This window comes from Toxotes jaculatrix, chromosome 8, assembly GCF_017976425.1.
Source record: "Toxotes jaculatrix isolate fToxJac2 chromosome 8, fToxJac2.pri, whole genome shotgun sequence".
Taxonomy (NCBI): domain Eukaryota; kingdom Metazoa; phylum Chordata; class Actinopteri; family Toxotidae; genus Toxotes; species Toxotes jaculatrix.
The window spans coordinates 9,961,360-9,987,473 of NC_054401.1; the positions used below are offsets into that span (position 1 = coordinate 9,961,360).

Here is a 26,114-nt window from a genome sequence, read left to right on the forward strand (position 1 = left end):
GAAATGTGTTACTCTGACTGCCAGCGTGTGTATATATGTGTGCATGTGTGCGTCAGGGGAGAATGACTGCGGACAGCTGGCTGGGCCTCTATCTGATACACTAAGAACATTATCACTGGGCGGCGGGCAGTGCGAGAGATGCATACGTCCCAGTCGCAGCATGGAGAGACCTGAGCGCAGCGGAATAGTGGGGAGCCAGTTATACTATACCTGAGAATGGAGAGGACAGGCTGTACGCCGGGAACAACACACACAAACACAGCAACAAGGGGGATCAAATAAAGTGGAGCATGCACACACGGTGTACATTCGTGCAGGGGGCCTCACACACTCACTCCACAGGATTCAGCTTAAACCAGACGTATGCACCCCCCAGGTACACACATATGCACATGCAGCTTTAAGAAAACAAAAACCTTTGATCTGTCATGTTCAAAAACCATGGCCTGTTTATTGTATAGAACATTTGGCAGTCACTGGTGTTGACAGAAATAAAAATTTCACCCGGTCACCCAAACTGTACCTCAGCGGAACTTGGCAGCAAATATCAACCTTCAGAACTTCTCACTCTGCAGGAGAGTTACCCTTTCATACTACTCCAATCTGTTTTCTTTTTAAAATTATAGTCCCTAATGATAAAAACCAAAACATAAGAGGAGTGAGCACATTCCAGACCAGGGTAAACTCTATCACAGGCACCTCACACACTGCTTAAAAGCATCTTTGTTTACAGATGGTTGACAATCAATACTGCTTCGACCATATATTCTGTTTTCTTCACTACAACACTGTTGTAACTAAACACACTTCGCTTGGCCAGGCCTTTTCTGGGAAACATCAATGCTCACACAGCCTTGAGAAATAGATTTCCTCGGCGAGTGGGGGTGCCAAAGTGATACAATACACTGTGAAAGCACCATAGTCATAACTTTGTCTAACAGATCATCCTCACATGGTACAGGCGACTGTAGAAAACTGTTGTGGAACTGTGGAAGACATAGGAAATACATGGTTTGTCCTTAGTGTATCAGATAAAGTAAAATAACACCAAAATACAGTAAGGGGGACTAAGTGCACAGTGCTCGCATAGGGGGAAACACCATCAGGAGTCAGAGTTAGCATAAAGGTCAAAGTTCATACAGTAGGTGTATGACCTCACAAGTAGCACCACATTCCCCTGGCAGCCCGCCACCCAGACAGGGACAGTAACAGAGAATTTTGCAGGGTTTCAGCTGGTGCATTCATCAAACTTTAGGTTGAAAAGTAGAATTTTTGCTGATTAATCATCCACAAAAAAAACAATGTGATCAACAATTTGTTTTGAAGCTGCCCTATAGGTGTGTTTCTCTTCATAAGGTAAACTATGTGAGGATATGACTTCACTGTTTAACCCTCACTTGTGGCTGATTGTCACTGAAATAAAGCCTGTCTGCTGTTTTAACAGTAATGATTATTTAGAGCTGCAGGAGACAGAAAAAATATTGATGAAAGAGAGATGATGAAATGCATTTTCCCTCAGCTGTGCTGCCCCCTGCCTGTCACTTCATTAAAATAAGAAATGGTAATTTTTACAAATAAAAGAGAATGGGATTAAAAATCCTTATAAAAACAATTTCATACAAAATAAAGGCACAAAAATAGATCTGTGTACAAAATAGTTTAAAAAGAGAGACTTGTGAAACCTCAACGTAGCTGTGCAGTGAGAAAACAAAAAAATAAATTCGTCTTTGACTAAAAAGGATTAAAATCTAAACCCTCTAACTGGCATAGACACAGACACACAGACAAACAAGTAAGTTGTATGGTAATATGTTGCTCATTTCCAAGTACATGTAGATTAATATAAGCCTGCTCCTTTTTCCTTTCCAAGGTTCGTTTGAGTGTATGTGTGTGTTTGGGAAGGCAGTATTTACACAGAAAATATGAATGAATAAATCCTTGGATGAGAAGTTGTAGTTGAGGAATGTGTGAGTGTGTGGCAGTAACTGTTGTGGAATGAACAGTTGTGTGCCCTTATTGAGAGGCTTCAAAGCAAGGAATGGCCTGTGTGCGTTAGGCACTGCATGTTGATCTTTGCATACTGTACTGTATATCAATACTGGGGCTGGTACTTGGGGAACAGGTAGAGGTCTTTGCACAACGAGCTGGTGAACTCTGACATCTCTTTGCAGCGATGGTGGGCGGTGCCCGGGGCGTAACCCTCCCTCTCCTTGATACGCGCATTGACCTAGAGAAGGGTGAGAGAAAAAGGAAGAGAGGAGAAAATTACAGCCATGAAGGCAGATTTTACACTGTGTGGTCAGCATATGAAAAGTATGGGACAATTATATTCACCTGAACCAGGATATCTGCAAGATGTGTGTCCCTGGCATGGAGGCGGAGTGTTGTGTTAAGTTCCTGGATGAACCAGGATCCTCTCTTGGTGTTTCGCATGGCAGCTGTGCCTTGAGAAGGAAGAGATCAAACAAAGGCTTAATACACTGAGATGAGACGCAGGGAGACAGAGCAAAGGTGGTCTCTGGTATTTACATTTCTGGAAACAGAGACTGAAAATGATGAATTTATGTCTTAAATTGGTTAGTTCCTGTGCAGACTGCATGCACTACTGGTAGAAAACCAGTGCAAAATCAGCCCCAGTTGGGTACAGGAGAAGGACAAAATCAGTATTATGGAGGAGAAAAAGCATGTAGCCCACACATTGATTTGATTTTCCTGGTCAAAATGTTGCTTCAATTAAATGTACTTGTAAGCTTGTAAAAACTTGTATGCACAACCTCTCCATTTCCATTGCATCCATTACTGCACATCTGCACTGGCCCATTCATTTTTTTTTAAAACTGTAAACATTTTAGTTAATCACTACATTTGCACATTTCCCAAATAAATCGACCCCAGAATAGCAAAAAGAGACAAACTTACAAATTTTCTGACCTTTGAGAGATGCAAAGCCGCAGATCATGTCAGACCGTTGGGGCAGTTTAATCCTGGGCCTCCCCATGTCCCCTCTCTGTCTGGAGTCTGCATCCCCCTGTCCTTCCCGACCAGCATCTCGCTGTTCGCAGCTTGGTGAGCAGGTCCTCGCTGGTCCATCTATCTGCTCCACTCCACAGTCCATCATGTCTGGAGGACAAGAAGGTTTCAATTTAGGGTTTAATATGTGACAGTTTTTTTTTCAATATCTTGTGTTCAACAACTGGAGACTTGTCTTGTCTGCTGTAGTCATCATATTTACCATCTCAACAGAGTTAAACTGAGGTTTTATCTGTCTTCACTTGGTCTCATCCCTCATTCAGACTCACTCACTCCCTTTATCGTGAAACTACTCAGACTTAGACTTGTCTCAGACTCAACTTCAGTCTTTTTAACCAGAGCCCTGGCAAAAAACATACTTTTTAACTTCTGAGCAAAGCCAAGACAAAGCTGTTGAGTGATTAATGTCAAGCTCACAGACCCACACTGACTTTCTGCAACTCAGCTTTCTGTGATAAAACAAGAACTGAAAAACAAAATCTGTAATCATCACATATAAGGGACCATCTGTTCAACTGGATTATTTGAATCGTTTCTGAAAGAAAAGACTTTGTTATAAAAAAAAAAAGTGTAGGTTTTTATCTAGGTAATTTTTACAGGATTTTCATAACCAATGAAACCCTGAACTGTGGAACAAAACAATTACTGGTTTTCACTGAAGCTATTTACAGAGGTATTGGCCAAGCACATCTAAGGCCTTTCAGTGGCACACCTGTGGTGGGCTCTGTGGTGGTGCGAGGAAACACATGACAGTAATTAGGATTGCTCCTGAGGGGTCTGAGGATTTGTTAAGGGCGTTGTCAGCTGTGCAGTGAGACCACAACCTCCATCACAGAGACTATCTAATTAACTGGGAGCCTGGTTAAGTCACAGATTAATTACATGTTTATGGACTATCATTGTACTTATATTGCATTCTGCAGGTCTACTGCAGAACATAGGGATTTGACATATTATGATTCCATTCAATAAAGTGCTCCCCAGGTTACCTGTCAGTGGCCAGAAGGGTGACACCTGACAAAATGTGGTGTCCCTATGGAGTCCCTGTATTTGTGCAGTCCCTAAAAACAAACTTAGTGAATTATGATACCTTGTGGCTCTTTCCCAGGACCGCTTACTAACCGCACAGTCTTACCTCCTCTGCAGGCCTGGATGAAAAACATCTTCGGTTTATTTTGTAGCAGTGGACAGTGCGCATTATCAAAGGCCTCAAACACCCAGTCCAGCTGAAAGTGACATACATGTTACATGTCTGATGAATGTCTGAAAGGGAACTGAGTCTTGAATAACATTACACGCAAAAGCAAAGAAAATTTTTAAAGAAACACACCTGCAGGAGCTGTCCATCTGTGCCATACACAGCTCCTTCCACTCCATGAGAGAGCAGACACACCACACAGCTGTCCACTGTCCGGTGGTCTGGTCGCCGGCAAAAATTCTCAATAGACGTCCTCATATCCTACACAAAGAATAAGAAATCAGGACGCTGTGGGTGACACAGACAAGCATGTATCGAAGGCTTTCCAAGTTTCTGTTTGCAGGTTGCTTTTTAACACTGAGGTGGTTGGTAAGGCAACCATGTGGTTACATAGATCATTCTGGGTTTGAGCAGCAATTTCATTTAAATTCAAGGTCTCTCGACTCACACAGTCAGTACCCACACTGCAGGTGTGTATCTTCTCAGTCTTTCAGCAAGACAGTGACAGTCAGCATGCTCACTCATTCCTCATTCCAGGTTTCTTAGAGCAGGATAAGCAACTAAAATTTATTTAAATGTGTATTTGCTTCCTGATAACATTGTTAACACTGAACAGCGCTGAATATGGGAACTGAGTTAAACATACTTACTGAACAAATCTTATTATGAGAGAGGATCTTTTCAACAAGCACCGGCTAAGTGACTGTGTCAGAACAAGTCAAGGTTGTTCCTCCCCCTTTTACAACTTCCCTTTTCTGTTTGTCAACTAAATAAGATGGATGGTTCATGTTTCAAACAGCATCCTGTAAATACATTTGAGCCTGCGTCTATATGTGTGTGTGTGTTACCTGAGCAGTGAGGTCTCTGTGGAGAGTAACCGGGTAGTCCAGCTCTGTGAAGACCTTCCTGAGGACCTCATCATCAACTTCACCTCCCTTCCTGGTGTCAAGATCGGCGGCAGCACAAGAGTCAAAGGTCACGTTACTGATCACCAAAGCATAGCCCCGTGGGGATGAATTCATTCTGTAAGACTGGAGCGGGAAAAGTGAAAGAGTAAAACAAAAAATGCAAAAGAAATGGAGAAAAAAATAAATGAAAAAGGGCAAATATGGATTAGCGAGTTCAAAATGAAAGTACTTCAAGTTACAATCTTAAAGTTTTATGCATCTCATCATACTGACTCCGATCTAGAAAGGTGGTATGATACTGAATATGTATTTCTCAAGAGCGCCTAGGTAAAATATAACAGAGTGAAGTGGCTGCAAACCTGTCAAGCTGACCTGATGAAAAGATGTATTTTACCTGCTGGCAGTGAGAGACATAAAAGTCAGGAGAGCATGGGAGCACGGGAGTGCTGATGGGACTGTCTGCATCCAGACTACACTCCATGGACTCTGCAGCACGCACGCACAAAGACACACACACACACACACAGAGTTAAAACCTCTGCTTGTTACAAATTAAAATGCTGATGCAAACTTTTAAATCACTGTGTGCCCCTGTCAGCAGCAGCAGTGTGACAGCAAACTCTGCACTACAGTGCTGTGAATGAGTCACTCTTGGGGCGTGGTGCCTGCAGGTAGAGACAGTAGCCAAATGCCAGAGCAAATGCACTCCTACACTTCTCTCAATGACAAAATCAGGGTCTAAAATTAGCACCCGCCACTTGTCAAAGGCGAGTAAAAATCTACATGGTGAATTAAGCATTGTAAAATATTTGGGTCTGTAAATTTTTTTTCCGTTTACCAGCAACTAGCAGATAGAGCAAAAAGTTAATTTTGATAGATAAGACCATGTAATAAACAGATCACACAGACAAAACCCATCTAAGCAGATCCTGTCCACAGAACATTTTTGTGTTAAAGCGTATTCAATTACCTGTGTTTTAAAACTGAACAACAGATAAACTCTCTTGTCCAGACACCCCACCCGGATCTCCAGGGAAACAGAAAAATAATGATAACAACACCAGACACAAAGAAACACATTTTAACCTGAATGCAGGCTACACTGCAATACCACACTCTCACCATGTGTCCTTGCTCTCTTGGTTGCAATACCCTCCTGGGTGGGAAATGGGAGAGAAGAGTCCAAAAACCTCTGAAATGTAAAATCATGCACAAATTGTTAAAGACAAAACACTAGCTGCTATAACACAAACCATATTAAATAGATAATGCAGAATCTTGTCCTCCATTGTCTGTTGTGGGAATGACAACTGCAATCGTAACTTAACTATTAGGGAATGTCCTGTCTGCTGTCTGATTACCCCAGCAGGCCATCTGGTTGTCAACATAAGATGGATGTGGTGTATAATTCTCACATGCGTTGGCTTATCTCTTCCTCTTTTCTCTGTCCTCTGACGCTCTTTGTTCCTGTCCTCCTCCCTGACTGGGACTGACACTGTGTGATGACTCTGAGCGTAGGCAGCTATCTGAGGTTTGGACTGGGCATGATGTGGTCCTGCTCACCTCACTCTTTTCCTCTCTGTCTAATGAGGATGTCTCCAGAAGACGATGTAACTATTAGAACTTTTTTTTTCAAACTGTGAGCATGTGTAATTGAGCTGAGAATTAAAAAACATATATTAAATAATACAAACTTCTACCAACAGTAGTTTTTGTCAAATCTTTGTCTTATGAAAAATGTCAATAGTGGTAATGCCCACAGTAATCCTGGACTGGGCACTGTAAGCACTCTTCTCACCTCTCTTTTCTTCTCTGTTGTCTGCATGACCAGTCCCCCTGCCTTACCCTCTGGCTCTTCCTCAGGCTGAATACTCTGTGAGTAGAAAACACTCTAAGACTGCACTAAGTCTGGTAAGGATCTGCAGCATACAACTTTGTTAAACAACGTATACACTCACCTCTGAATGTGTCTCTTTGCCGTCTTTTTCTGGTGACTGTGTGAGCAGATCATACAGATGCTGCTGCTCAGTTTCCTGGAGAGCTGTGCAGAAGCTGTTAAAGGCTTTGGGTCCTCGCTTTGGTAAGAGTAGTAGCAAACGCCAGCTTCGTTTCTGAGACGTTTGCTCAGCCTAAAGTAGAAGAGATCAGATTAGAAAAGAAAAGATTACTGACAAAGATTAAATCTAACAGTACATTTGATTTTCTATCTTTACTAGCCCTATATTTACCATCTTTACTCTCCTTAATGTGATATTTTGTTTTCTTACCACCCACTTTTGACTCTCCATGTCATTAAGATTTGTCTAAAAAATAAAATGACGTGCATTCAAACGCTGTGTAAAAGGAGCATCTCAGGTGCTAATCAGTAATGTCAACCATTAAGAAACCCTTGCATTTACATGGCATTGTTTCACATATCTAGCTAGATTTGACTCTTGACTATCTTTTATTTTGGCCTTTTGTAACTTCACATGTGAGAGAAGCATAACCCAGTGGTTTCCAAGCTATGTAGCCAGTGACCCCTTAAAATTAATCAATTGCAACTCTGCATCAAAGGTTAATCCCACATAATATTGTTTAAAGCATAATTACGAGCAGCTGAGTGAAAAAAGCCGCGTTGGTGGAAACATCAACAATATTTCCCTTATGGTGAACAGAAGCACAAACATCCGAGTAATCTGCTGGCAGAATTGACTCAACTAACTTTACTGGAGTACATATACACTGTCTGTTATCTGACTACATTTGGTAACTAAGTGCTACAAGTATGTAACATAACAAAACAAGTTAATGTATCTGGTGTGACTACAAGGTTAGCACTGGGGTTAACCACTTTCGAAAAACGCGTGAACACTCCTAAGTTGGAATAATAAGGGATGTCAGTGTACTATTAATTGCTGTTTACTGCCTGAGGGTAACAGTATGTCATGTATCAGTGTTCACATACCATGATGCTCTCTGCCATGCTCTCGGTTAGGATGTCGTCTGCTTGCAGTGACTGAATGAGCATCTCATCCACCACCAGCTGTTTGCAGAGAACCTTAGAGCGTATCCGAAGAGTCTGTCTGTCCCGCTCCAGCATGCCACACTCCAACATTTTGCGCCGGCACACTGGTTACAGGGCAGGTGACAAAGCACATGAACTTCGATAACAGCAGCACAGAGGGTAAACCACAGTATAACAAGGTGACTGGCAATGCCAACAACTCCAGTGTCTCACTACAAGCCAGACACGCTGTGGTGTTTTTCTTCTTCAGTTTCGTTGTACCTTTTACTGTTGCTGGGCTCTCTCACTCGGACATGTCGCTAGATAATTAACTGCGCGTTCCACATGCCTTCATGTTAGCTTATCATAACAAAACACTTTAAATAACTGTATTTAACTTAAAGTTATATTTACGAGTAACCTGAACGCTGGTGGCTAATTACCAATGCTAACTTGCTAGCTAGCTAACTTCGACTGCCCCCTTTTCCCCTGCATTCAGCTAAGCGAAATGTAATTCCTCCCGACCCTCCTTCTTACCGTTCTTCTCCTTCTGCAAGTGAGTACGAAATTGTCCAGCGTAACTACAGCAAAATGTCGACGTGTTTCACACAGTTTCACGCAAGCTGACTACATCCCATCTTCACTTCGCAAACCAACTTCCGCGGGTGTTAAGGACTGAAATCAAAGGAGGCGGCGCTCCAAAGCCGTTTTGGGTCGGGACCAATGACAGAACAATACGCTTTGAGTGACGTTTCGAGCAGCCAATCGGCTGCCTTTTAACAGGCTGTAAAACTACTGTAAAACAGTGGAGACAAGTTCATTTTTTAAAATTTGAATCTGGTTTCTGTGAATAATTGACCAATTGATAAGGAGCGCTTTGAAGACAGACACAAACAGCTCTCTAATAGTGAGCCATCTAACAAGACGAGGATGAGAAGGAAATGGAGTGGGATTCAAAATAAAATAATTTCCATTCATGATAAAAGGCGTGATCATAGCTCAAATACGCAAAACGTTTAATTAAGATGTGTAATTAACAGTAGAGAGACACCCACTTAAGTCAAACTTTGGGGTAGTTCTATTTACTTCAGTATTTCTATTTTGTGCTGATTTATATTTCTAATACAAACAATATGCTGTGTGTATGTGTATGTATTGATTGATTAATCGTTTGTTATGTTGTTACAAACAAAAATACCCAACAATAACTTGTATAAAGTAGTTACAAAAAACTTCCATCTCAACCACATTAAAATTCTTCATTACAATGATAATCCTACAACATAATAACCAATTCTGCTGTTGTTCATGTGTTCTGTGTTATTCTGAAAAATAAAATAATTATTTTAAATCAGAAAAACTGTAACTTGTGTGCCTGGAATCTCCTGCAAACAAACCTGCAAAATTACCAATAAACAAACATGAATAGGAACAAATTATAGGAAATGGAAACGAAAAGTAAACTGAACTTGAGTAGGGTGGGTCAGGGGGTACAACAGATAAAATATCAAGGGGAATTTAGTCCAAAATGACTGCAAGAGAAAGAAAGCCTGTAACTGGTGAGCAACACAGCTACCTCATTCTGAATTATGTTCACTGCCCCAGAGGTATCATTCATCACCAAAAATATACAGAATTATAGAGTTATTCCAAAGCATGTGTTAGAAGCTACTTTCATCTATCTCTGTTCTGCAGTAATCGCAAACTTAACCAGATTTAGAGACCTCTGCAGCTCTCTTAAACTTAGAAGGATTTTTCAAAATCCGTGGTTGGAAGAAACTAAGAATATTTACTCAAATATTTCACTTGAGTATTCCACTATATTTAAGAGGAATGAATTATACTTTTTATTTCCCTACATTTATTGGACCACTGTAGTGATTCTTCAGATAAAGATTTTACATTATTTCTTCATCTAAAACTCTTATGTTTACTTTGTTAGTTTAAGAACAGCTTGCCAGTAATACCTACATAACCCACTTTTACACAAGTAGGATTTTAACTGAAGGACTGTTACTTGTAATGGAGTATTTTACATTGTGTAATTTTTACTTTTGCTTGAGAACTTGAGTACTTTTTCCAATTAGTAAATAGCTTTTTTAAAAGGTTGCATGAAGGGCTGAAACTGGGGAATTTTTACTTTCACCCTTAACTATAATTTCACTTTTAGCAGTTTGACAAATACATATTCTGAATACCTCCTCTACCAACAGAACAAACATTATTGAATTAAGAGTTACAGTTAATAGAAATAATGTAATTTGCGTCATGTGACACACCATTTAAATGTGCACACCTCCTCTATCTCTTTCTTTTTGTCTTCCTCTCTCTCTCCCTCTCCTGACTTCACCCTCCCCTGCTGTCTATCTTCTCACCCTCACTGTGTGTGCTGTCAATAATTGATGATCCTTCCCGACTCAAAGGGTAACTGGTCCCGGAGAAAATGTCTCACCCATTTCTTTATTTATTTACAAGTATATCTTTAAGCTCGGTCGGTGTGAGAGACCACCACAAGTGTTTATTCGAGCACTGGGATCAATGGCATGAAGCAGCCTGACTGTCCACTTCACAGTTTGTGATTGCTGCTACACCTGCGACCATGAGTGGGTTAATGCTGCCTGCCTTTCTGGCTGACAGCAGGACAGAGGGCAGGAAAGGGAAACTTAAATGAGTGAGAGGCAGGGGGCAGAGAGGAGGAGGAGTGACAGAATGATAGAGTGAATTAATTCAACCTCAGCCAGCCCTGATTGACTCGGCAACAAACTGGCATGTACAAGCACTCACAGTGACACCAAAGCCATGGAGAGAGAAAAGAGGAATGACACGTCCTTCTCCAGAAAGAGAAGTTTCACTTTTGGGGCATATGGAGGGTGAGTAAAACACTGTTTGTCTCATATTAGGACTGACAATCTCTACAAAAAGTCAATTGAGTAGCTACAAACACAGAGTCAATAACATTATTTTTAGATTTAAGCAATCCTGTCAGTTTAAGATTGTCCGTTTTACTTTCTCAGTAGTTCTCACTTCCTTGTTTATAGTGTGGACAGATTCACATGTGGGGATGAGACAAGGTGAGGTTGTTTTTTATTTCCATTGTATTGCAGCTGTTTTGAGTTAACATTCAAGCTTTATTGTGTACTGTAAGAAATGAATGAGAGCAATGAATTGTGCTGTTTTGTTGTGTAAATCAACCTGTTGCTGCAGACCTGAATCTGCAGAGGACAATATACTAGACATCCTGGACTCTCCTGCCAGCGAGAGCAAGCGTTTCCTCTCTGCCAGTAGCAACCAGAGGGTGATATCAACATCATGTTCAGCATTCACCTCATCCTCTAATTCTAATTAAATATACCCCATATACTGCATTTCTGAGAAATTTGTTTTCACTTGCAGCTGAGTCATTTGTCATGTTCCTCTTCCCCCCTATGTTTCTCCTTCCCTTTCTCTCTGTCTGCATTTCTGTCTGGCGTCTGCTGCCTATTGTTCATATCAGGACACAGAGCTGTTTGAAATCATTGAAAAGCTACAGGTGAGTTACAGTATGATCGATCTTGGGTTGTGTGTATGTGTGCGGCCAGTGATGCCTGAGCAGGAGAAGTTACTTATCAGCAGTATTCCTCTTGTCCATCAGGGCAGCAGGATCGATGAGCAGCGGTGTGAATTCCCTCTACCTCTGAAGGTTAGTCTTCAATCTGAGAATAAAACCCACAGAGCTGACTTTATATACGGGCATGATCCCGTGTGTGTTAACACTGACCTTTTCGTGACCACCATAACATTTGTTTCCCCAAACAACGAAGAGACAGGCCCTCATCAGCGTCATCAGGTATCTCCTTTGTGTCTATTTTAGTCTCAGCTTTTAACAATAGGTGGAGAACTGCCGCTCATTCTCCCTTCAAAGTTGGGGGGCTACTGGATAGATCCCCCACTGGAGAGGCTTGTAGATGTGAGTCCCACCTCTTCACACTATGGCATTGATCCAGAGAGCTATGACATCATGGAAAGAGATGGAGAGGCCAAAATATACCACGAGTTCTTCCGCTCAAGGGTTTGTATACTTCATATGAAGCTTTATCTAGATAAATAAATTCACTTATATTCAAAATAAGTGTAGAAATAGCCGTTGTACAATCTGAAGGAATATATTGCTTTGCTTTTCTAGTACCATCATTCATTCACAGCAGTGGATCCATCTCTGGGGCCACTGGTTCTCTCTGTGTGTTTGGAGGAAGAGGAGAATAAGCTACGAGTGATACTAAGGTCAAGATCTTTGGCTATTTTACCTGACTATGTGACGGGTTTTATATAAATACGAAGCTGCCATACAACAAAAAGCATTTCTCTGAACATTGTTCCCCTTTACTGAAAAATGTGTTTTGCTTATTGTTACCTGACTTGCACTTTTGAGCTTCACTGTGTAGAGTTATGTATGTTTATGAGTTATGTAAATTTACTGAAATGATGGAGAAGAAGTAGAGGTAATTTTAAGAAGAATAATGAGGTAATTGAACTTTTTAAAAAATAGGTTTTATATTTATGTCTTAAAACATGTCTGAAGGGGATCTTTAAATTACATAGTAATTTAGTAGTAGCAGAAGTTAATTCCTGGCAGCTGTATCACAGAATATTATTGTTTTGTTCACAGAATGAAGGAGTGCTCTTTGAATGGAGTTTTCTCTGTGTCTCTCTTCCCTAACATCCCATCTGCTGTTGAATTATCAAAGGTACCAAACCGCCTATTCTGGTGGGAAAGAGTTCAGATCTAATACTAAAGTAAAAGTGACAATTTCACACTGTAAAAAATACTCAAGAACTAAGTACTTAAATATTAGCAGCAAAAAAAGTTTTAATTGTCAGTTTGTTCCATTTTTTTGTAACTTATGAACTTATGATGCATTTACATGCATGAAGCATTTTGATTGTTGTAGCTGTTGAAGGTGGAGTTCATTTTTAAAACTTTACATACTTTTCAGTAGTTTCATTTATGCTCACCATATTTGATATTCTACTGATCAAAAAATGACACTTCAGCACAATGCCTGAGCAAATTTATTTACTTTCAGTGACTCTTAGATGACTGATTAAGAGATGTCTTTAAAGTCAAAATTATATTTTCTCTAGATGCTCTGTGACAGAGTCACCGTCTCAAAGTTTGAAGTGGTCAGCTACCTCAAGGTATTGCTCTCAAACTCCTAATAATTTAAAAGAACTGCCACTTATTTTACACAAATCCACTCAAAGCGGATCTCCCTATCTCATCCCTCAGGCTCCTGAACTCATAACCGCATTCGATGAGCACAGAGTGTCTCCCAATTTCAAGTTTGGCGTTTTGTACCAAAAGGACGGGCAGGTAAGGACGGGTGCTTTTACTTCAAAATTTCCTGCATTTTTTTTTTTTTTTTATAAACAACTGAAATACGGCACCATATCATAACTACTCCCTCTCAGACTTCATCCGTCTCTCTCTAGTTCACTGAGGAGGACATACTCAGTAACAATGATGAAAGCGAAGAATTTAAAGAGTTCCTGTCCATGTTGGGAGAGACAATTCAGCTTCAAGGATTTACAGGGTAGAGTATGATATTGTTGTCTGGTTGCAGATATGACAAATGCAATGTGTAAAATCACATGATTTCTCCTCCTCGCTGCCTTTTCACAGATTCAGGGGAGGACTGGATGTGTGTCATGGTCAGACAGGAAGCGAAGCAGTCTTCACTTCCTTTCATGGAAGAGAAATCATGTTCCATGTCGCAACTAAACTGCCTTTCACAGAGGGTGACCCACAGCAGGTCAGTTACTGTTTGAATCTCAGTCTGTTCGGTGCTGATGACTCATAACTGTCTTTCTGGGGACATTTTTTGGACAAGTCACTTGAACAGACACTGACTCGCTTTTTTTTCTCATCATCCTACACAGTTGCAAAGAAAAAGGCACATTGGTAATGACATTGTAGCTTTGGTCTACCAGGAGGGCCAAACCCCTTTTCTATCTGATGTTATCAAGTCTCACTTCCTGCATTGCTTCCTGGTGGTACGGAGGATTCAGAAGGGGGAGGAGACAGGTGGCGTTGCATACCAGGTGACAAAAAAACCCGACCACACTGAATTGATCATCCCTGTCAAGAAAATTGGAGTGAGTGACATGTTGTTTCCTGAGCTTCCTGTATGTTAAAAACATCGTGTCAGCTGATATTCATTTATTTTAGATAATCACTCAAGGGGATCTTAAATTTGAATTTTTTAATCAAAGTGTGTATTTAGTGGGCCGTTTTCCAGTAAAAAAAAATAAAACACTGCCCCCTGGTGGACAAACTATGCAATGGAAGGCAAAGTCTTGTTATTTATCAGCAGATATCCATACAGATCTGTCATGAGGTAATATCCAACAGCCAAGCCAGTTTATTGAGTTATGCGCTCACAGTATTTGTCTCCTCCTCACAGGTGTCTGTCACAGCTAGAGAGGATGTTCCTCCTTTTGGTCCAGTCATCCCAGATCCTCCCATCTTCTCAGATGTAAGAAACAGCACAATGGTCAATAAGTCCCACTGAATCAGCTGCTTTCTTTTTTTTTTTTTTTTTTAGTACTTTAAAAAGCTTTAGTAGAATTTTCTACACATATTATTTATTTCCCAGTGTGTTCACCTGATCCCTACACCCACCTGCAATCTAATACTTTTGTCTCATCATCTTTTCTGCCTCAGGTTTTTTCACTCTCTTCTCTTTCACCTGCCTCTGTCTTGTTGCAAAACAAACAAACTTGGCTTCGATTATCAACCGAGTAAACTTTGTTTTTACTTGACCCGTGTTGCCTGTGAGCCTTGCTTACCTGAATTGTTACAGTATAATATGTTTTTGAAATGCTTCACAGGTTTGGTTTCTTCTGTCCTGTGTTCTAGCGTTCTCTGCTGAGAGAATTCCTTCTGACCAAGCTCATCAATGCAGAGATCTCCTGTTATAAAGCTGAGCGCTTCAGCAAATTAGAGGTAGAGGAAGAACAGCACAACACCTGCGTTTTAACTGCATTAATGTTTGCTTGTGAGTATCAATCTCTCTGCGCCATGTGTTCCCGCCTCCCCTTTTATGAAGCTCCGGACTCGTTCATCGCTCCTGGAGAGCCTGCAGGCTGAACTCTCCACCCGTTCCCAGTGCATGATGGGTGATCCATCACTGTCTGCTCTCCCCTCTTCTGAAGGCGTACGGGGGGCGTCTGAGGGGAGTGGAGGCTTCATTGAAAACTTTAAGGTGAATATTGGCTCACAGACCCTCAAATTACTCAACTTAACTATTTACAAATTTTCCTTCCGATTTCTCTTGTTAGAGAGCCATCAGAGTGAGGAGCCATTCTTTTGAGACTCTTGGGGTACCCAGGAAGACTGGTGGCAGTGCATCACAGAAGCCAAAGGTAAAAACTCCCTATGAAATGGAAAATGTTTGACCAAATAAAAGCCTAAGGCTAATCATCTTCTCTAACCTTCTTTACAGACAGAGAAAGATGGAGAGAGGTAAGACTCATGAAAACACAAGTTATTTATTTTTGCATTGCTGATTAAATGTCATAGACAAGTAAGACAAAAAAAAAAAAAACACTGTTTTCCCTGGTTTTCAGTGACAAATCTCCAGGACCACTTGCTGACAGTTTGGGACCAGCTGAACTCAAAGATCAAACAAGTCCTCAAGAGGAGACATAAAGAGAAATATTAATATTTAGATTTTAGACATGAATATACATAAGGATATTGATAGTCCATATGGTTACTGTTTTATTATCCAGTTGGATGACTTCAGTGTAAATAGAATGTGAAAGTAAATAGTATGTCTGAGAATAGTATAAATAAATAAATAGTATATATTTTACTGTCATAGCAGTGATATTCTAGATTAATAAGAATGGTCAAATTGTATGATGTATAAACTGCAAAGACAACGAGACAATGAGTTCACTGTTCTGTCATCAGGCTAAATATGACAAATCGTGTGTGTGTGTGTGTGTGTGTGGTGTGTGTGTGTGTGTGTGTGTGTGTGTGTGTGTGTGTGTGTGTGTGTGTGTGTGTGTGTGTGTGTGTGATCAGGAAATTAGTTGTTCTTCAGTGACAGATGTAAAGACAAGTCAAAGGGAAGGAGACTGAGGTGGGGAACAGCAGCAGAAATTAAATTAAAAAAGATGGGTTTAATGATATCAGGAAAACACGACCAGTGCTTTGTAAAACCAGCTGTTGAGCAAACATGTTCCACTGACTAAAACTCTTGTTAAAGGTCACATCCAAAGTAAAGAATACCGGGATTATAATGTAACAGAAATATATCTGTAAAAAAATACAAATAATTCGTCTTTTATTTTTTGATTAAGCCCCTTGCAGCAAATTTGTAACTTGAGATATTGGGCTATATAAACAAAATATGACTTGAATTTTACTTGTATGTGTAAAATAAGTATACTATATGAACATAGTTCCTACAGCTGCAAAATAAAAGTGTTAAAATATACTCAGTTGGCAGTTTATTAGGTACACTAACCAGTCCAATACAACAGTCCTACTGATAAATATAAAATTGTACTTTTACGAGGCTTATAATGTTTCTATTATTTTGTCCACCACATTTATATCAATGAGGGTAGACATACATGGGGTGGACTAAATAAGAGAAACACCTGTCCATGTAATGCAATACAGTTCAACAGCACTATACCAACATTATAACCTTCATGAAGACAGGGTTTATCATAGAGCTGTTATTTAGTTTTAGCTTGGTGCACCTTATAAACTGCCCACTGAGCCCACTGACATGATAAATAAATATACAAATAATGGGAAATGTAGTGGAGTAGAAGCACTTCAAAATTGTATTAACTAAATACATCTTGGAAAATATATAGTAATGTAATTATCTACTTAAAAAAAAAAAAAATGTATATATATATAACAGAAACTTAGCGTTTTTTTAATTATAGAACTCCAGTCCAGTAGGTGGCGGTATTACACCTCGGCGCTGTCTTGCAACTAATAAGCAGAAGAAGAACAAGAACAAGAACAAGAAGCAGAAGAAGGACGACGAAGAAGAAACATTGGTGGATTATAGTTGCCGATGTTCCAGAGGAGGGCAGTAAAGTGTTTGGCTAACTGATTCTAACTTAAAGCTGTGTCTGCTTCATACATTGTATATTAAAGGTCTCATTCTGCAAAAGGTAACAACGGTTCTAGCTAAAGTCTAAAACCAACGACACATTTCCGCTGACTGTAAACAACACACCGGGCTGCTCTTTGTCAGGTTAGTTGAACTTTGACACACTTAGCGGGGCAGTGCGGTGAGGCTGGTTGCAATCACATCAGACTCTTATTAAAACACTACATAACAGTTAACGGTGCCATTTATTCAAAGCGCAGTGTTACTCTGAAGATGACCTCCAAGAAAGTGATCGAGCTGTTCTACGATGTGGTTTCTCCATACTCTTGGCTTGGCTTTGAGGTTTGTGTCTTTTCATATAACGACAGGTTCAGTAACACAACCACAGACTTTGGTGGAAACGAAGTTTGTCTTTGCAGGTCATGTGTCGCTACAGAAACGTGTGGAACATAGAGCTCAAGCTGCGCCCTGCATTTCTGGGTGGCATCATGCAAGGATCAGGTAAACAAAGATTCAGCACCTGCAAACTATTGCAGGGCTTGGTGCACTTTCATATTCACTGTTGTTACTGTCAATATTCAAACACCGGTTATCTGTCATGTCAGGAAACAAGCCTCCTGGTGTGGTTCCAAACAAATTCATGTACATGAACAAGGATCTGGACCGCTTGGCAAAGTACTTTGATGTTCCCTTGCAGATTCCATCCGACCCCTTTGAAGTCATGTTCAACAAAGGTAAATACAAGCAGGATCCGATGGAATCAGAACTGTGAAGTTTATTGATTGGCCGAGTAGATGGCTGGATGAACTTGTGTGGGGGCCCTTGGGCATAAAGGAGAAGCTGGACCCATATGGACTTGTACTAACCCCATTAATCCCCTTTCTCTGTTCACAGCATTCTTTTTTTTTTTTCTTTTTACTTGGTTCCAGGTTCGCTGTGTGGTAATTTGTCTAAACACACCTTCATTTGGAATATGCACAATGTAAACACAATATCAACTGAAATATTAAAGGTCTTACAAGCAGATTTTGAGTAGAATAGCAACACTTAAGTATTCAATCAAAGACTGGAAACTATTTTAACAGGTGTTTTTCAGTATTTTCATGCATTTTATTGACAAAATGATTGATAAATGAATTTTTAAAAAAGTGGCAGACTGGTTGATAGTGAGAGTAATGCCCTAATGTTAACACAAGGCCTCAGAAAAAGGTATTACAGCAAGATGTATCATAAGGAAGCATTAACTGATTTTTTTTATTTTTAGCCACCTGGGAGGCAGTGGGACAAGCTGTCATCATAACACTGACATATTGTCACCTTATCGTCACCTTAGGCTCCTTGCCTGCAATGAGGTTTGTGGCCGCGGTACATGCAAAGGAAAAGGTTGGAGACAAGCAGGTAGAGCAGGTGTCCCGGGAGCTGTGGAGAAGAATCTGGAGTGAGGACAAAGACATTACTGAGCCTGCATCTCTGTCTGAGGTACCAACTTATTCAGCCAGGCTACATTTAAAAAGATTAAGAAGCACTATTTATTTAGCCTTGTCACAGTGTTTTTTCTTTCTTGCAGGCAGCGATGAAAGCAGGTCTGTCTGACAGTGAAATTAAAGATGTGCTGAAGCTGGCCACCTCAAAGGAGATCAAAGACAACCTGAAAAAAACAACACAGGATGCACTCGATGTGGGGGTCAGTTCTTCAGTTCTTGTAGATTTAGGCAAGAGAGACAAGATATTAGGGGACACAACTATGTCACGGCAGGTGTATCGCTTAGAAAGAAGGAAGTGCAGTGCTGAGTGTGACATTGTTTGGATGATGTTCTCAGGAAACCAGCAAGCTGGATTAATTCAAGCCAGGCAGTCAGTTCCTTCCAGCACATGTTGAACAGGCACCACACTAGTTATAATATAACTAACAAAGTCTCTCCTAATGCCTCTTCCCAGGCGTTTGGCTTCCCCCTCTTGGTGTGTCATGTTGATGGAAAGCCAGAGATTTTTTTTGGATCTGACAGATTTGAACTCATGGCCCACTGCATTGGTGAGAATACTGTTGTACTGTGCACCATTCACAAACACATACAAATAAAATGTAAAACTGATCAGATAAAGATTAAAACGGCGTTCGATGTAGTCTTAATCTACTGTTGCACTAAATGTAAATCACCCTTGAAAAAATAATCAGATAAATGCCTAAAATGTAAATGCTTTGGAAACAGTAGAGACAGAGACACTGTTAAACATTTGACAACATGGCAAACTGTGTTACAACTTTTCTCTTTTGTTTATGTGGTTTCTGCACAGTTCAGCTTCTCATTAGCAATTCAAGCTGAAGCCTTTTGAGATTCTTGCCTAATCTCGTTTTATTCTGTGTTTCAGGAGAGAAGTGGCTGGGACCTCAGCCTGGAAAATAAGCTGTCAAGCTGTGAGATGAAAGCTGTCTTCAAATACATACTCAAAGGTTCTTGAATTTGTATCTCAATTTAATGATGTCTTTCATTTTCTAATAATAACTGTTCAAAATGTATATTTTGTCTGCTGTGCCTTCTGAAACCAATCAACAGAGCAAACCCATAACAAATAAATAGTGTAAATGAAATAACACATCAATGTACTGTTTAATATGCCAATTCCATTCTGTACTAAATGCAAAGAGAGATTAGATTTTAAAGTCAGCAAACCCGTTTTGTCATTATCTTGAAATCATGTATTTACCATACTGAACGCATCAGTCTCTCTTCAGCCTCTTAGTGTAATTTAAAATACATTTTTGACACATAATAAATCTCTGTGTAGGTCCAGAGTTTAAACCCACTGCAAGGCAAACCCACAGCAACTTTTCTGTGTGGGTTTGTCCCGCACAGGCTAGAGACCAGATAGGTTAGGTTGTTTGGAAACTAAATTGCCCATGGTACCCAGGTATGAATGTTTGTGTGCATGTGGTTATGTGGAAGGTGTAACCCTCCTCTTTCCCAATGCGAGCTGGGATACGCTTCAGCCGCTGCAACACTAAACAGGATGTGGGTTCAGCGAATGGATGGGTGGATTAAACCTTTGTCACGAAATTAATTTCAAATGTCACATCACATGTGTCAGAACATTAAAAAACACATGACTGAGTATGAAAAAGGTCAATTCTGGTTTAAAAAAAAATTAGAAAGTGGTGTGAGAAGTGTGAGATGCTTCTCTAGTTTTTGTATTTTGCTGAAACATGAGGTAGCAGTGGAGCATTTTCCAGTTTTCAGAGTTACACTTATCAGCCCAAAATGTTGGGTGACCATTTGTTTTCAAGTTTACACAAAAAAAATGTTTATTAATAAAGCTTTGAATGAAATTTATTAAAAAAAAAAAAAAAAACATTTTTCAGGCTGAGGGATTATGTATATTCGATATGTGGAAAGTACTGCAGTTAATCTTTGTTAACTAAGTTCTCCGGAGATTGCACAGCTTGTCATACAAGTTCCCGGGCAATGAGGGTCAAGCATGCTTAACAAAAGGCTGGAGACTAAAAAATGACAAGGAGCGGCAGGACCAGTTTCCCTAAACAAAGGAGAGAAAGGCAGGGCTAGAGGTAGGTGACATTTGTCGGCTTCCGAAGATAAAGAAAATTACAGATTGTGGCAGAGCAAACAGTGAGAAAAGCAGGGGCATGACAGTGGATTATCAAACACCTGATATTTGTGTGGTGCTCCAATACTCGAACTGAGAAGGACAGAGAAAGAAAGGAGGAAAAAGGAAGAGGTAAATAGGAGAGGAGAGGGAAAAGGAGCAGGTGAGGAGGGTGGAGTTAAGAAAACACTGAAGGTGGAACGTAGACAAACAGAGAGCAGCACATTAATCCCCTGAGCTTCACAAATCGCCTGGCAAAACAAGACAATGAAGAGCTGAACAGCACGGCTGAACCCAGACTCCACATCTAGGTGGGAGCATGTATGAAAATTGGCTGACTGCGTGAAGGAGGGAAACATGAGCCTGCAATAACAGGATCTAAAAATTTCTTGGGGGATATAAGAAGCAACAAGTAGCTGAGGTAAGAATTTATTCACTGCATGTCTCCTTTTTTTTTTTTTTTTTTTTTACAATGACATGCTATGTTTTTTTAAAGACATGTAATATATTGTTGAGGTAGAGCGACCTGATGTTTATGGAGGATGTTAATTTGATAAAAGCTTTACCAGTGTATCTCGCTCTGGGTTCAGTCTTTCTGTGATGGTAAAGATATTTTTTACATTGGTTTGAATGCGTGAGCCAGCACTGGTTTGCCATTTATATTTGCCCTTTGGGTGTGTAGTACAACACTAGCATTAATGTGTCAAAAAAATGCAGATGAACAGGTTTAGACTGCTTGGAACTGACGTGGAAGGATGATCATGGGGTTGAAGTGTTTCCCTGTGTGGCTGCAGTGTCATTTATGTTCCTGTGCACTGCATCTAAGGCAGCTGGAAATTCAGAGTCAAATCTTAAAAATGCTTCAGGTAGAAATAATACCATTTTTTTCTGTGTACAGCATTTTTTTCTGTGTATTCTGGTCAAACTAGCCCAAATAATAATGCTTCATCTTTATGGTTCACCAACACCAGAGTTCTGTGCTTTAAGTCCCAAAGGATCAAGATTCTGTGTCAGAGTTTTTGTTCTGATTGCCAGGAGGAAAATGTTTGGCATGCCTCAGAGACTGTGATACATCAGCTGAAGTTCCTGGTCTCAGTTACATGTTCGCTCAGACACCTTCTCATACTGGTTACCCTTAAGAGTCATGTTACTATTCACAGATTCAGCCCCAGACACAAAATGGGGTTCAGGACTAACCACTGTCACTTTATCTGTTGTTTTTTTTATTCATGTTCATCTATTTGTTTATCCACAACAAAGACTTAAATGGTTTTTGTAAACAGAAAATGAATCCTGAATTCATTACATGACAACAATAAGCATGTGCAAATACTATAAACCTACTGAATATGAAGTTTGACTGTGTAAACGGGACAGTAAGTGAGGAATGGACAAACGTGTATAAAAGATCTCATCTCTTTTTACCCTCAACAGGATGTCCTCATTATCAGAAGCAGACTTCCGCTGCAAACATGGAGATACAATCTGTGGTAAGTTTTACCTGCAGAGCTAGACCTTGAAGATTTTGGCTCCCAGCCTGTTCTGACCACTGGAGGCTTAACTGTGCGCCTAAGTTGACAGATGAACAAACATACCAGCATTACTGTACAAACATGTCTGCTGTGCTACTTTGAGATCTTTACCACAGACTTGCTGAGTGATTATAAAGACTGATGTTTCCTTGTGTCTGTTCCTGTTTGCAGAGATACGGGTCTATGAGCAGGAGGTGATCATAGTGCCCGTCTTTCTGCTGGCCAGCTTCCTGGTCACTCTGGTCTTCATTTTACTGCTGCGTTTTTGTCCAGAGAAAGTCGATCGGATCCGTCCACAGGCCTCGAAGTCGGCCTCCAGGAGAGTGCTGCATGGTATTGATGGTAAGACACTGGAGCAGACATGATAGAGAAAATAATTAAAATCACATCTTATGTCACAAAACCTTTTTAAAGTGATGTTTAATGTTTTTCATTAAAGCACTAATAGCTATATTTACTATTCTCATGTAAATCCTTGTGCTTCTAACTAATAATAATCATCATCTTTCTCCCTCCCTCTCTGTGTCTTAACTCTCTGTCCATAGCTCCACCAGGTATTGATGTCCTGGAGCATGAAAGCATCGCTCTGGACATGCCCAGTTCCTACTCCACCTTCCATCCCCCGAACACTTACTCGTCAAAAACCCTCTCCTTATCTGTGAGCACACCCTCCGTCCCACCCAACCCCCAACCACAGCCCTTCAAGCCTAGTTTCACTCCCATTGTCCAGCCCAGGGAGTTGCCCCGTCAGAGGTTGCCCGAGTCCTTCAATCTGGTCACCCCTCTGCCTGCTACCTTCTCCCTGCGCTCTGACTCCTCCGTGTCCTTGTACAGGGCCCGTATGGAAAACAGGAATGTGGTCCTGCGGGTGCTAAATGGTGAGATAGTTAAACTTTCCCAGGTTTTAGTGAGTTTGTTAGAAAGAGCTCTTAATATTTACCTCATTTGCACATCTTTCTCATCTGACTTATATAGCTCGAGTTTCTTTTCCACTCTCATCTCCCTGTAATTTTTATCCTCTATAGACTCTGCTGATGCCACAGAAAGACACAACTTCCTGGAATTTGCATCCTTCCTGGCCCAGCTCGGACCTCATCCATTCCTGCCAGAGCTTCTCGGCGTGGTCTCCTTGCGAGCTCCTCTGGTTACAGTTGTGGAGGAGCTGGAGAACAGAGACCTGCTCAGCTTCCTGTGGAGATGCAGACAGGTATGAAGTGTGAGGTATATTTTCACAGAGGGTACAGTAGTCTAGTATGTGTTAACTCAAACATCAAAACCATTTAACTGAAGTGAAAAAAAACAAACATTCAAATGGTAAAGTATAGCATATTTGTGTTTGGTTTTTCAGGAACATGTGGATCCTCCGTGTGAGATGACTGAGAAACGAATATTTACCATGGCCAAACAGGTGGCCTCAGCCCTGGTATGTATGATAATAACTATGCCCTCACCTTTTTAGGCCACATGTTTGACTTTCAAATCAGTGACATTACTCCAGAGGTGTCCAAACTGTTCCACAAAGCCGTGTGGCTGCAGGTTTTTGCTCCAATGAAGCACCAGCACACCAGACTTGACTCATTTAATCAACTGATCTCAGTCTTCAGACAGTTGATTGGTCAAACTGTGTGCTCTTCATTGGTTGGAACAAAAACCTGCAGCCACACAGCCCTTTGTGGAACAGTTTGCATTACTCAGTCCTGTGTTTGTGTTTTAATGATCCCCTCCTTACGCCCCAATGTCAAGTTAAACTACTTTTATTCCACTGTTTTTTTAATGGTCTCTACATTTACATGGTTTAACTGTCCCAGCAGTACCAATATGCCGTCTTCAATCAAATGCCCTTTCTGTGTGGCTTCAGGAGAACCTTTACACATTTACTTTATAAGAGAGCATAGATGGAAGTTGTGAAATGAACTGCACAGGCTTGCCTATTTAATCCTGAGTTGCCCTTGTCTTGTTGCCCAATCAGGAGTTCCTTCACAGCAAAGATATTCTCCATGGAAACATCCGTGCCCGCAGTGTGCTGGTCAGCAATCAGTTCACGGCCAAGCTTTGGGGTCTGCATGGGGTCTACACAAGGAAGAATGCGGGAGCCACTCAGAGAGATGATCCCAGCATGAAGAAATGGCAGGCACCAGAGGTGTTAGCCAGGAGACCTGCCAGTCAAAGCAGTGACATGTGAGTTCTTTCTCCATTTATACAGAAACACTTGTTTCTTCAAATTAATTTCTAATTAAAAGTTGCTATTAACTTCTTTGTGTAGGGCATGGAATTTATGTTCTGTATGCTTACTGCTAGGAACATTTACTTAATGGAAGACTAACCATTTCTTGCTTATGTGTTTGCCTGTCTAGCTGGTCATTTGGCATCTTGCTTTATGAAATGGCAACACTGGGTAAGTGCAACTGTAACTTTGGAGAAAACAGATTATTAATAAAGGATTGATCTATAAATGTACTTATTACATTTACTACTTGGGGTTGATAATGTAAATATATACTGTGAGACTGAAAAAGTTTCCATTTTGGAAAATACCACATCAATGTGGTAAAGTATCTTAAACTGTAAAGTATTTAATTTGCTGGATTAACCAAAAAGCAGACATGCCTCTGTATCCAAACAGTCTGTCTATTGATTTTCCAAAAAATGTATTACATTGCATGATATACATCAATATTGCAATCTAAAAGTACATTGAGGTTATCTATATCCCCCACATACATCTTCTACATTTACTATTTTCTCTCCAGGTGAAGCTCCATTTGCAGAAATCTCAGTTAATGAGCTTCTGCAGTTTCATCAACGAGGGAAAAGCCTGAAAAAACCTTCCAACTGTTCCAACATGCTGTGAGTATCCAGATAAAGCACACCAAACCCAAAGCAACTCACTGGTTGCAAAACTTTTCTCGTTAACAAATGTGCTCAGAGGTTCAGACTACTTACGCTCTCTTTCTCTCAGGTATTCCATCATTAAGGGCTGCTGCCAATGGAAGGATCAAGAGCGACCCTCCCTGGCTGACGTGAGCCGAAAGCTCCTCTCAGGAGAGAAGAGTGCCTCTGACAAAGTCCTCAAGGTGTCTGGGACAGTTAACATTGAGCAGTACCTGCAGGAAGCAGGATACGGGGAAACCAACAGCTACACTGTTTTCTGATCACTGGCCGTGACAGCAAAACAAACTGCACTATTGTCAAATACCCCAGTTGTGCACTTTTCCAACAGAAGTCTTTCAGGTGCAATAAAAGTGTTCCAAGCTCTGTGTACACGTGCTTTGGGTACTGAAATTGTTCTTAAATTTTATGGAAAAGACAAAAAACTTCTATATTTAAAAGTTATTTACCTTTGGGAACCATTCATTTTAATCTAAGAGCTCAATTGTGGGGAAAATGCAACTAGTAATTTTATAGTAGAATTTAAGATATGTAAACTTGACCAACATACAGCGGCTGCACTCTGAACCTGTAGTCGATCCTGTAAATATATGATGGTTTACAAATGTTTACAAACTGTAGACAATGTATATTTAAAAAAATGTAATATATGTTATTACTGCATTTTTATATGATTATATAGTAGGCAGAGAAATGAAGGACATATTAATGCAATTCCGCTGATACTATATTCAATGTTTTCTCTCTAAGCTAAGTTTTTGTTCACAGACATCTATTAGCAAGAAATGACCAGTTTACATTTGAATAAAAAATCATGAAAAGGCCTGGAGTGATCTTATTCTCTTTCAA

The 26,114-nt window shown here is 40.4% G+C and overlaps 4 protein-coding genes across 9 annotated transcripts; 3 read left to right on the forward strand and 1 right to left on the reverse strand.

The window, feature by feature from the left end:
- Positions 1-426: 426 nt before the first annotated feature.
- Positions 427-10,709, reverse strand: casp2 (caspase 2, apoptosis-related cysteine peptidase). Of its 4 annotated transcripts, none has more exons than XM_041044247.1 (12): positions 8,660-10,709; positions 8,084-8,247; positions 7,095-7,265; positions 6,935-7,009; positions 6,259-6,328; positions 5,531-5,622; positions 5,077-5,259; positions 4,361-4,489; positions 4,166-4,256; positions 2,932-3,120; positions 2,335-2,444; positions 427-2,227 (listed from the first exon to the last, which is right to left on the reverse strand). In XM_041044247.1, exons 2-12 carry the CDS (start codon positions 8,231-8,233, stop codon positions 2,093-2,095), a joined length of 1,395 nt encoding a protein of 464 aa, XP_040900181.1. In that variant the 5' UTR covers positions 8,234-8,247; positions 8,660-10,709; the 3' UTR covers positions 427-2,092. The 4 variants fall into 4 exon arrangements, with proteins under 4 accessions (XP_040900181.1, XP_040900180.1, XP_040900184.1 ...); XM_041044246.1 differs by having other exon boundaries at positions 2,920-3,120; XM_041044250.1 differs by lacking the exon at positions 6,935-7,009.
- Positions 10,710-10,784: 75 nt separating this feature from the next.
- On the forward strand, positions 10,785-16,575 carry si:ch1073-90m23.1 (rap1 GTPase-activating protein 2). Of its 2 annotated transcripts, none has more exons than XM_041044222.1 (19): positions 10,785-10,992; positions 11,161-11,193; positions 11,327-11,417; positions 11,616-11,651; positions 11,754-11,801; positions 11,973-12,170; positions 12,285-12,382; positions 12,768-12,846; positions 13,244-13,297; positions 13,389-13,472; positions 13,592-13,692; positions 13,782-13,911; positions 14,039-14,254; positions 14,563-14,634; positions 15,018-15,104; positions 15,208-15,363; positions 15,440-15,523; positions 15,604-15,623; positions 15,728-16,575. In XM_041044222.1, the coding sequence occupies exons 1-19, from the start codon at positions 10,922-10,924 to the stop codon at positions 15,807-15,809; spliced, it is 1,740 nt and encodes a 579-aa protein (XP_040900156.1). In that variant the 5' UTR covers positions 10,785-10,921; the 3' UTR covers positions 15,810-16,575. The 2 variants fall into 2 exon arrangements, with proteins under 2 accessions (XP_040900156.1, XP_040900157.1); XM_041044223.1 differs by having other exon boundaries at positions 14,039-14,200.
- Positions 16,576-17,146: 571 nt separating this feature from the next.
- Positions 17,147-19,867, forward strand: LOC121185854 (glutathione S-transferase kappa 1-like). Of its 2 annotated transcripts, none has more exons than XM_041044335.1 (8): positions 17,147-17,388; positions 17,500-17,586; positions 17,664-17,745; positions 17,850-17,978; positions 18,578-18,723; positions 18,812-18,928; positions 19,183-19,276; positions 19,615-19,867. In XM_041044335.1, the coding sequence occupies exons 2-8, from the start codon at positions 17,518-17,520 to the stop codon at positions 19,647-19,649; spliced, it is 672 nt and encodes a 223-aa protein (XP_040900269.1). In that variant the 5' UTR covers positions 17,147-17,388; positions 17,500-17,517; the 3' UTR covers positions 19,650-19,867. The 2 variants fall into 2 exon arrangements, with proteins under 2 accessions (XP_040900269.1, XP_040900268.1); XM_041044334.1 differs by having other exon boundaries at positions 17,505-17,586.
- An 888-nt stretch (positions 19,868-20,755) lies between these two features.
- Positions 20,756-26,089, forward strand: styk1b (serine/threonine/tyrosine kinase 1b). Its single transcript, XM_041044252.1, has 10 exons — positions 20,756-21,265; positions 22,279-22,334; positions 22,548-22,718; positions 22,922-23,254; positions 23,402-23,583; positions 23,725-23,799; positions 24,346-24,554; positions 24,731-24,771; positions 25,127-25,223; positions 25,336-26,089. The coding sequence occupies exons 2-10, from the start codon at positions 22,280-22,282 to the stop codon at positions 25,526-25,528; spliced, it is 1,356 nt and encodes a 451-aa protein (XP_040900186.1). The 5' UTR covers positions 20,756-21,265; position 22,279; the 3' UTR covers positions 25,529-26,089.
- Positions 26,090-26,114: the final 25 nt, after the last annotated feature.

Excerpts from the sequence above, each read along its gene's own strand:
- casp2 (XM_041044246.1), bottom strand. The coding sequence starts at position 8,233 with ATGTTGGAGTGTGGCATGCTGGAGCGGGACAGACAGACTCTTCGGATA. Across the intron at positions 6,329-6,934 it reads CAACAGAGAAGAAAAGAGAG|AGGTTTTTGGACTCTTCTCT; the intron begins GTGAGAAGAGTG and ends TTTACATTTCAG. Across the intron at positions 2,445-2,919 it reads TCTCAAAGGTCAGAAAATTT|GCACAGCTGCCATGCGAAAC; the intron begins GTAAGTTTGTCT and ends TTCCTTCTCAAG.
- si:ch1073-90m23.1 (XM_041044222.1), top strand. The coding sequence starts at position 10,922 with ATGGAGAGAGAAAAGAGGAATGACACGTCCTTCTCCAGAAAGAGAAGT. Across the intron at positions 10,993-11,160 it reads ACTTTTGGGGCATATGGAGG|TGTGGACAGATTCACATGTG; the intron begins GTGAGTAAAACA and ends CCTTGTTTATAG. Across the intron at positions 15,105-15,207 it reads AGCGCTTCAGCAAATTAGAG|CTCCGGACTCGTTCATCGCT; the intron begins GTAGAGGAAGAA and ends CCTTTTATGAAG.
- LOC121185854 (XM_041044335.1), top strand. The coding sequence starts at position 17,518 with ATGACCTCCAAGAAAGTGATCGAGCTGTTCTACGATGTGGTTTCTCCA. Across the intron at positions 17,746-17,849 it reads TGGCATCATGCAAGGATCAG|GAAACAAGCCTCCTGGTGTG; the intron begins GTAAACAAAGAT and ends CTGTCATGTCAG. Across the intron at positions 18,929-19,182 it reads AGGATGCACTCGATGTGGGG|GCGTTTGGCTTCCCCCTCTT; the intron begins GTCAGTTCTTCA and ends GCCTCTTCCCAG.
- styk1b (XM_041044252.1), top strand. The coding sequence starts at position 22,280 with ATGTCCTCATTATCAGAAGCAGACTTCCGCTGCAAACATGGAGATACA. Across the intron at positions 23,584-23,724 it reads TCCTGTGGAGATGCAGACAG|GAACATGTGGATCCTCCGTG; the intron begins GTATGAAGTGTG and ends TTGGTTTTTCAG. Across the intron at positions 24,555-24,730 it reads GCCAGTCAAAGCAGTGACAT|CTGGTCATTTGGCATCTTGC; the intron begins GTGAGTTCTTTC and ends TTGCCTGTCTAG.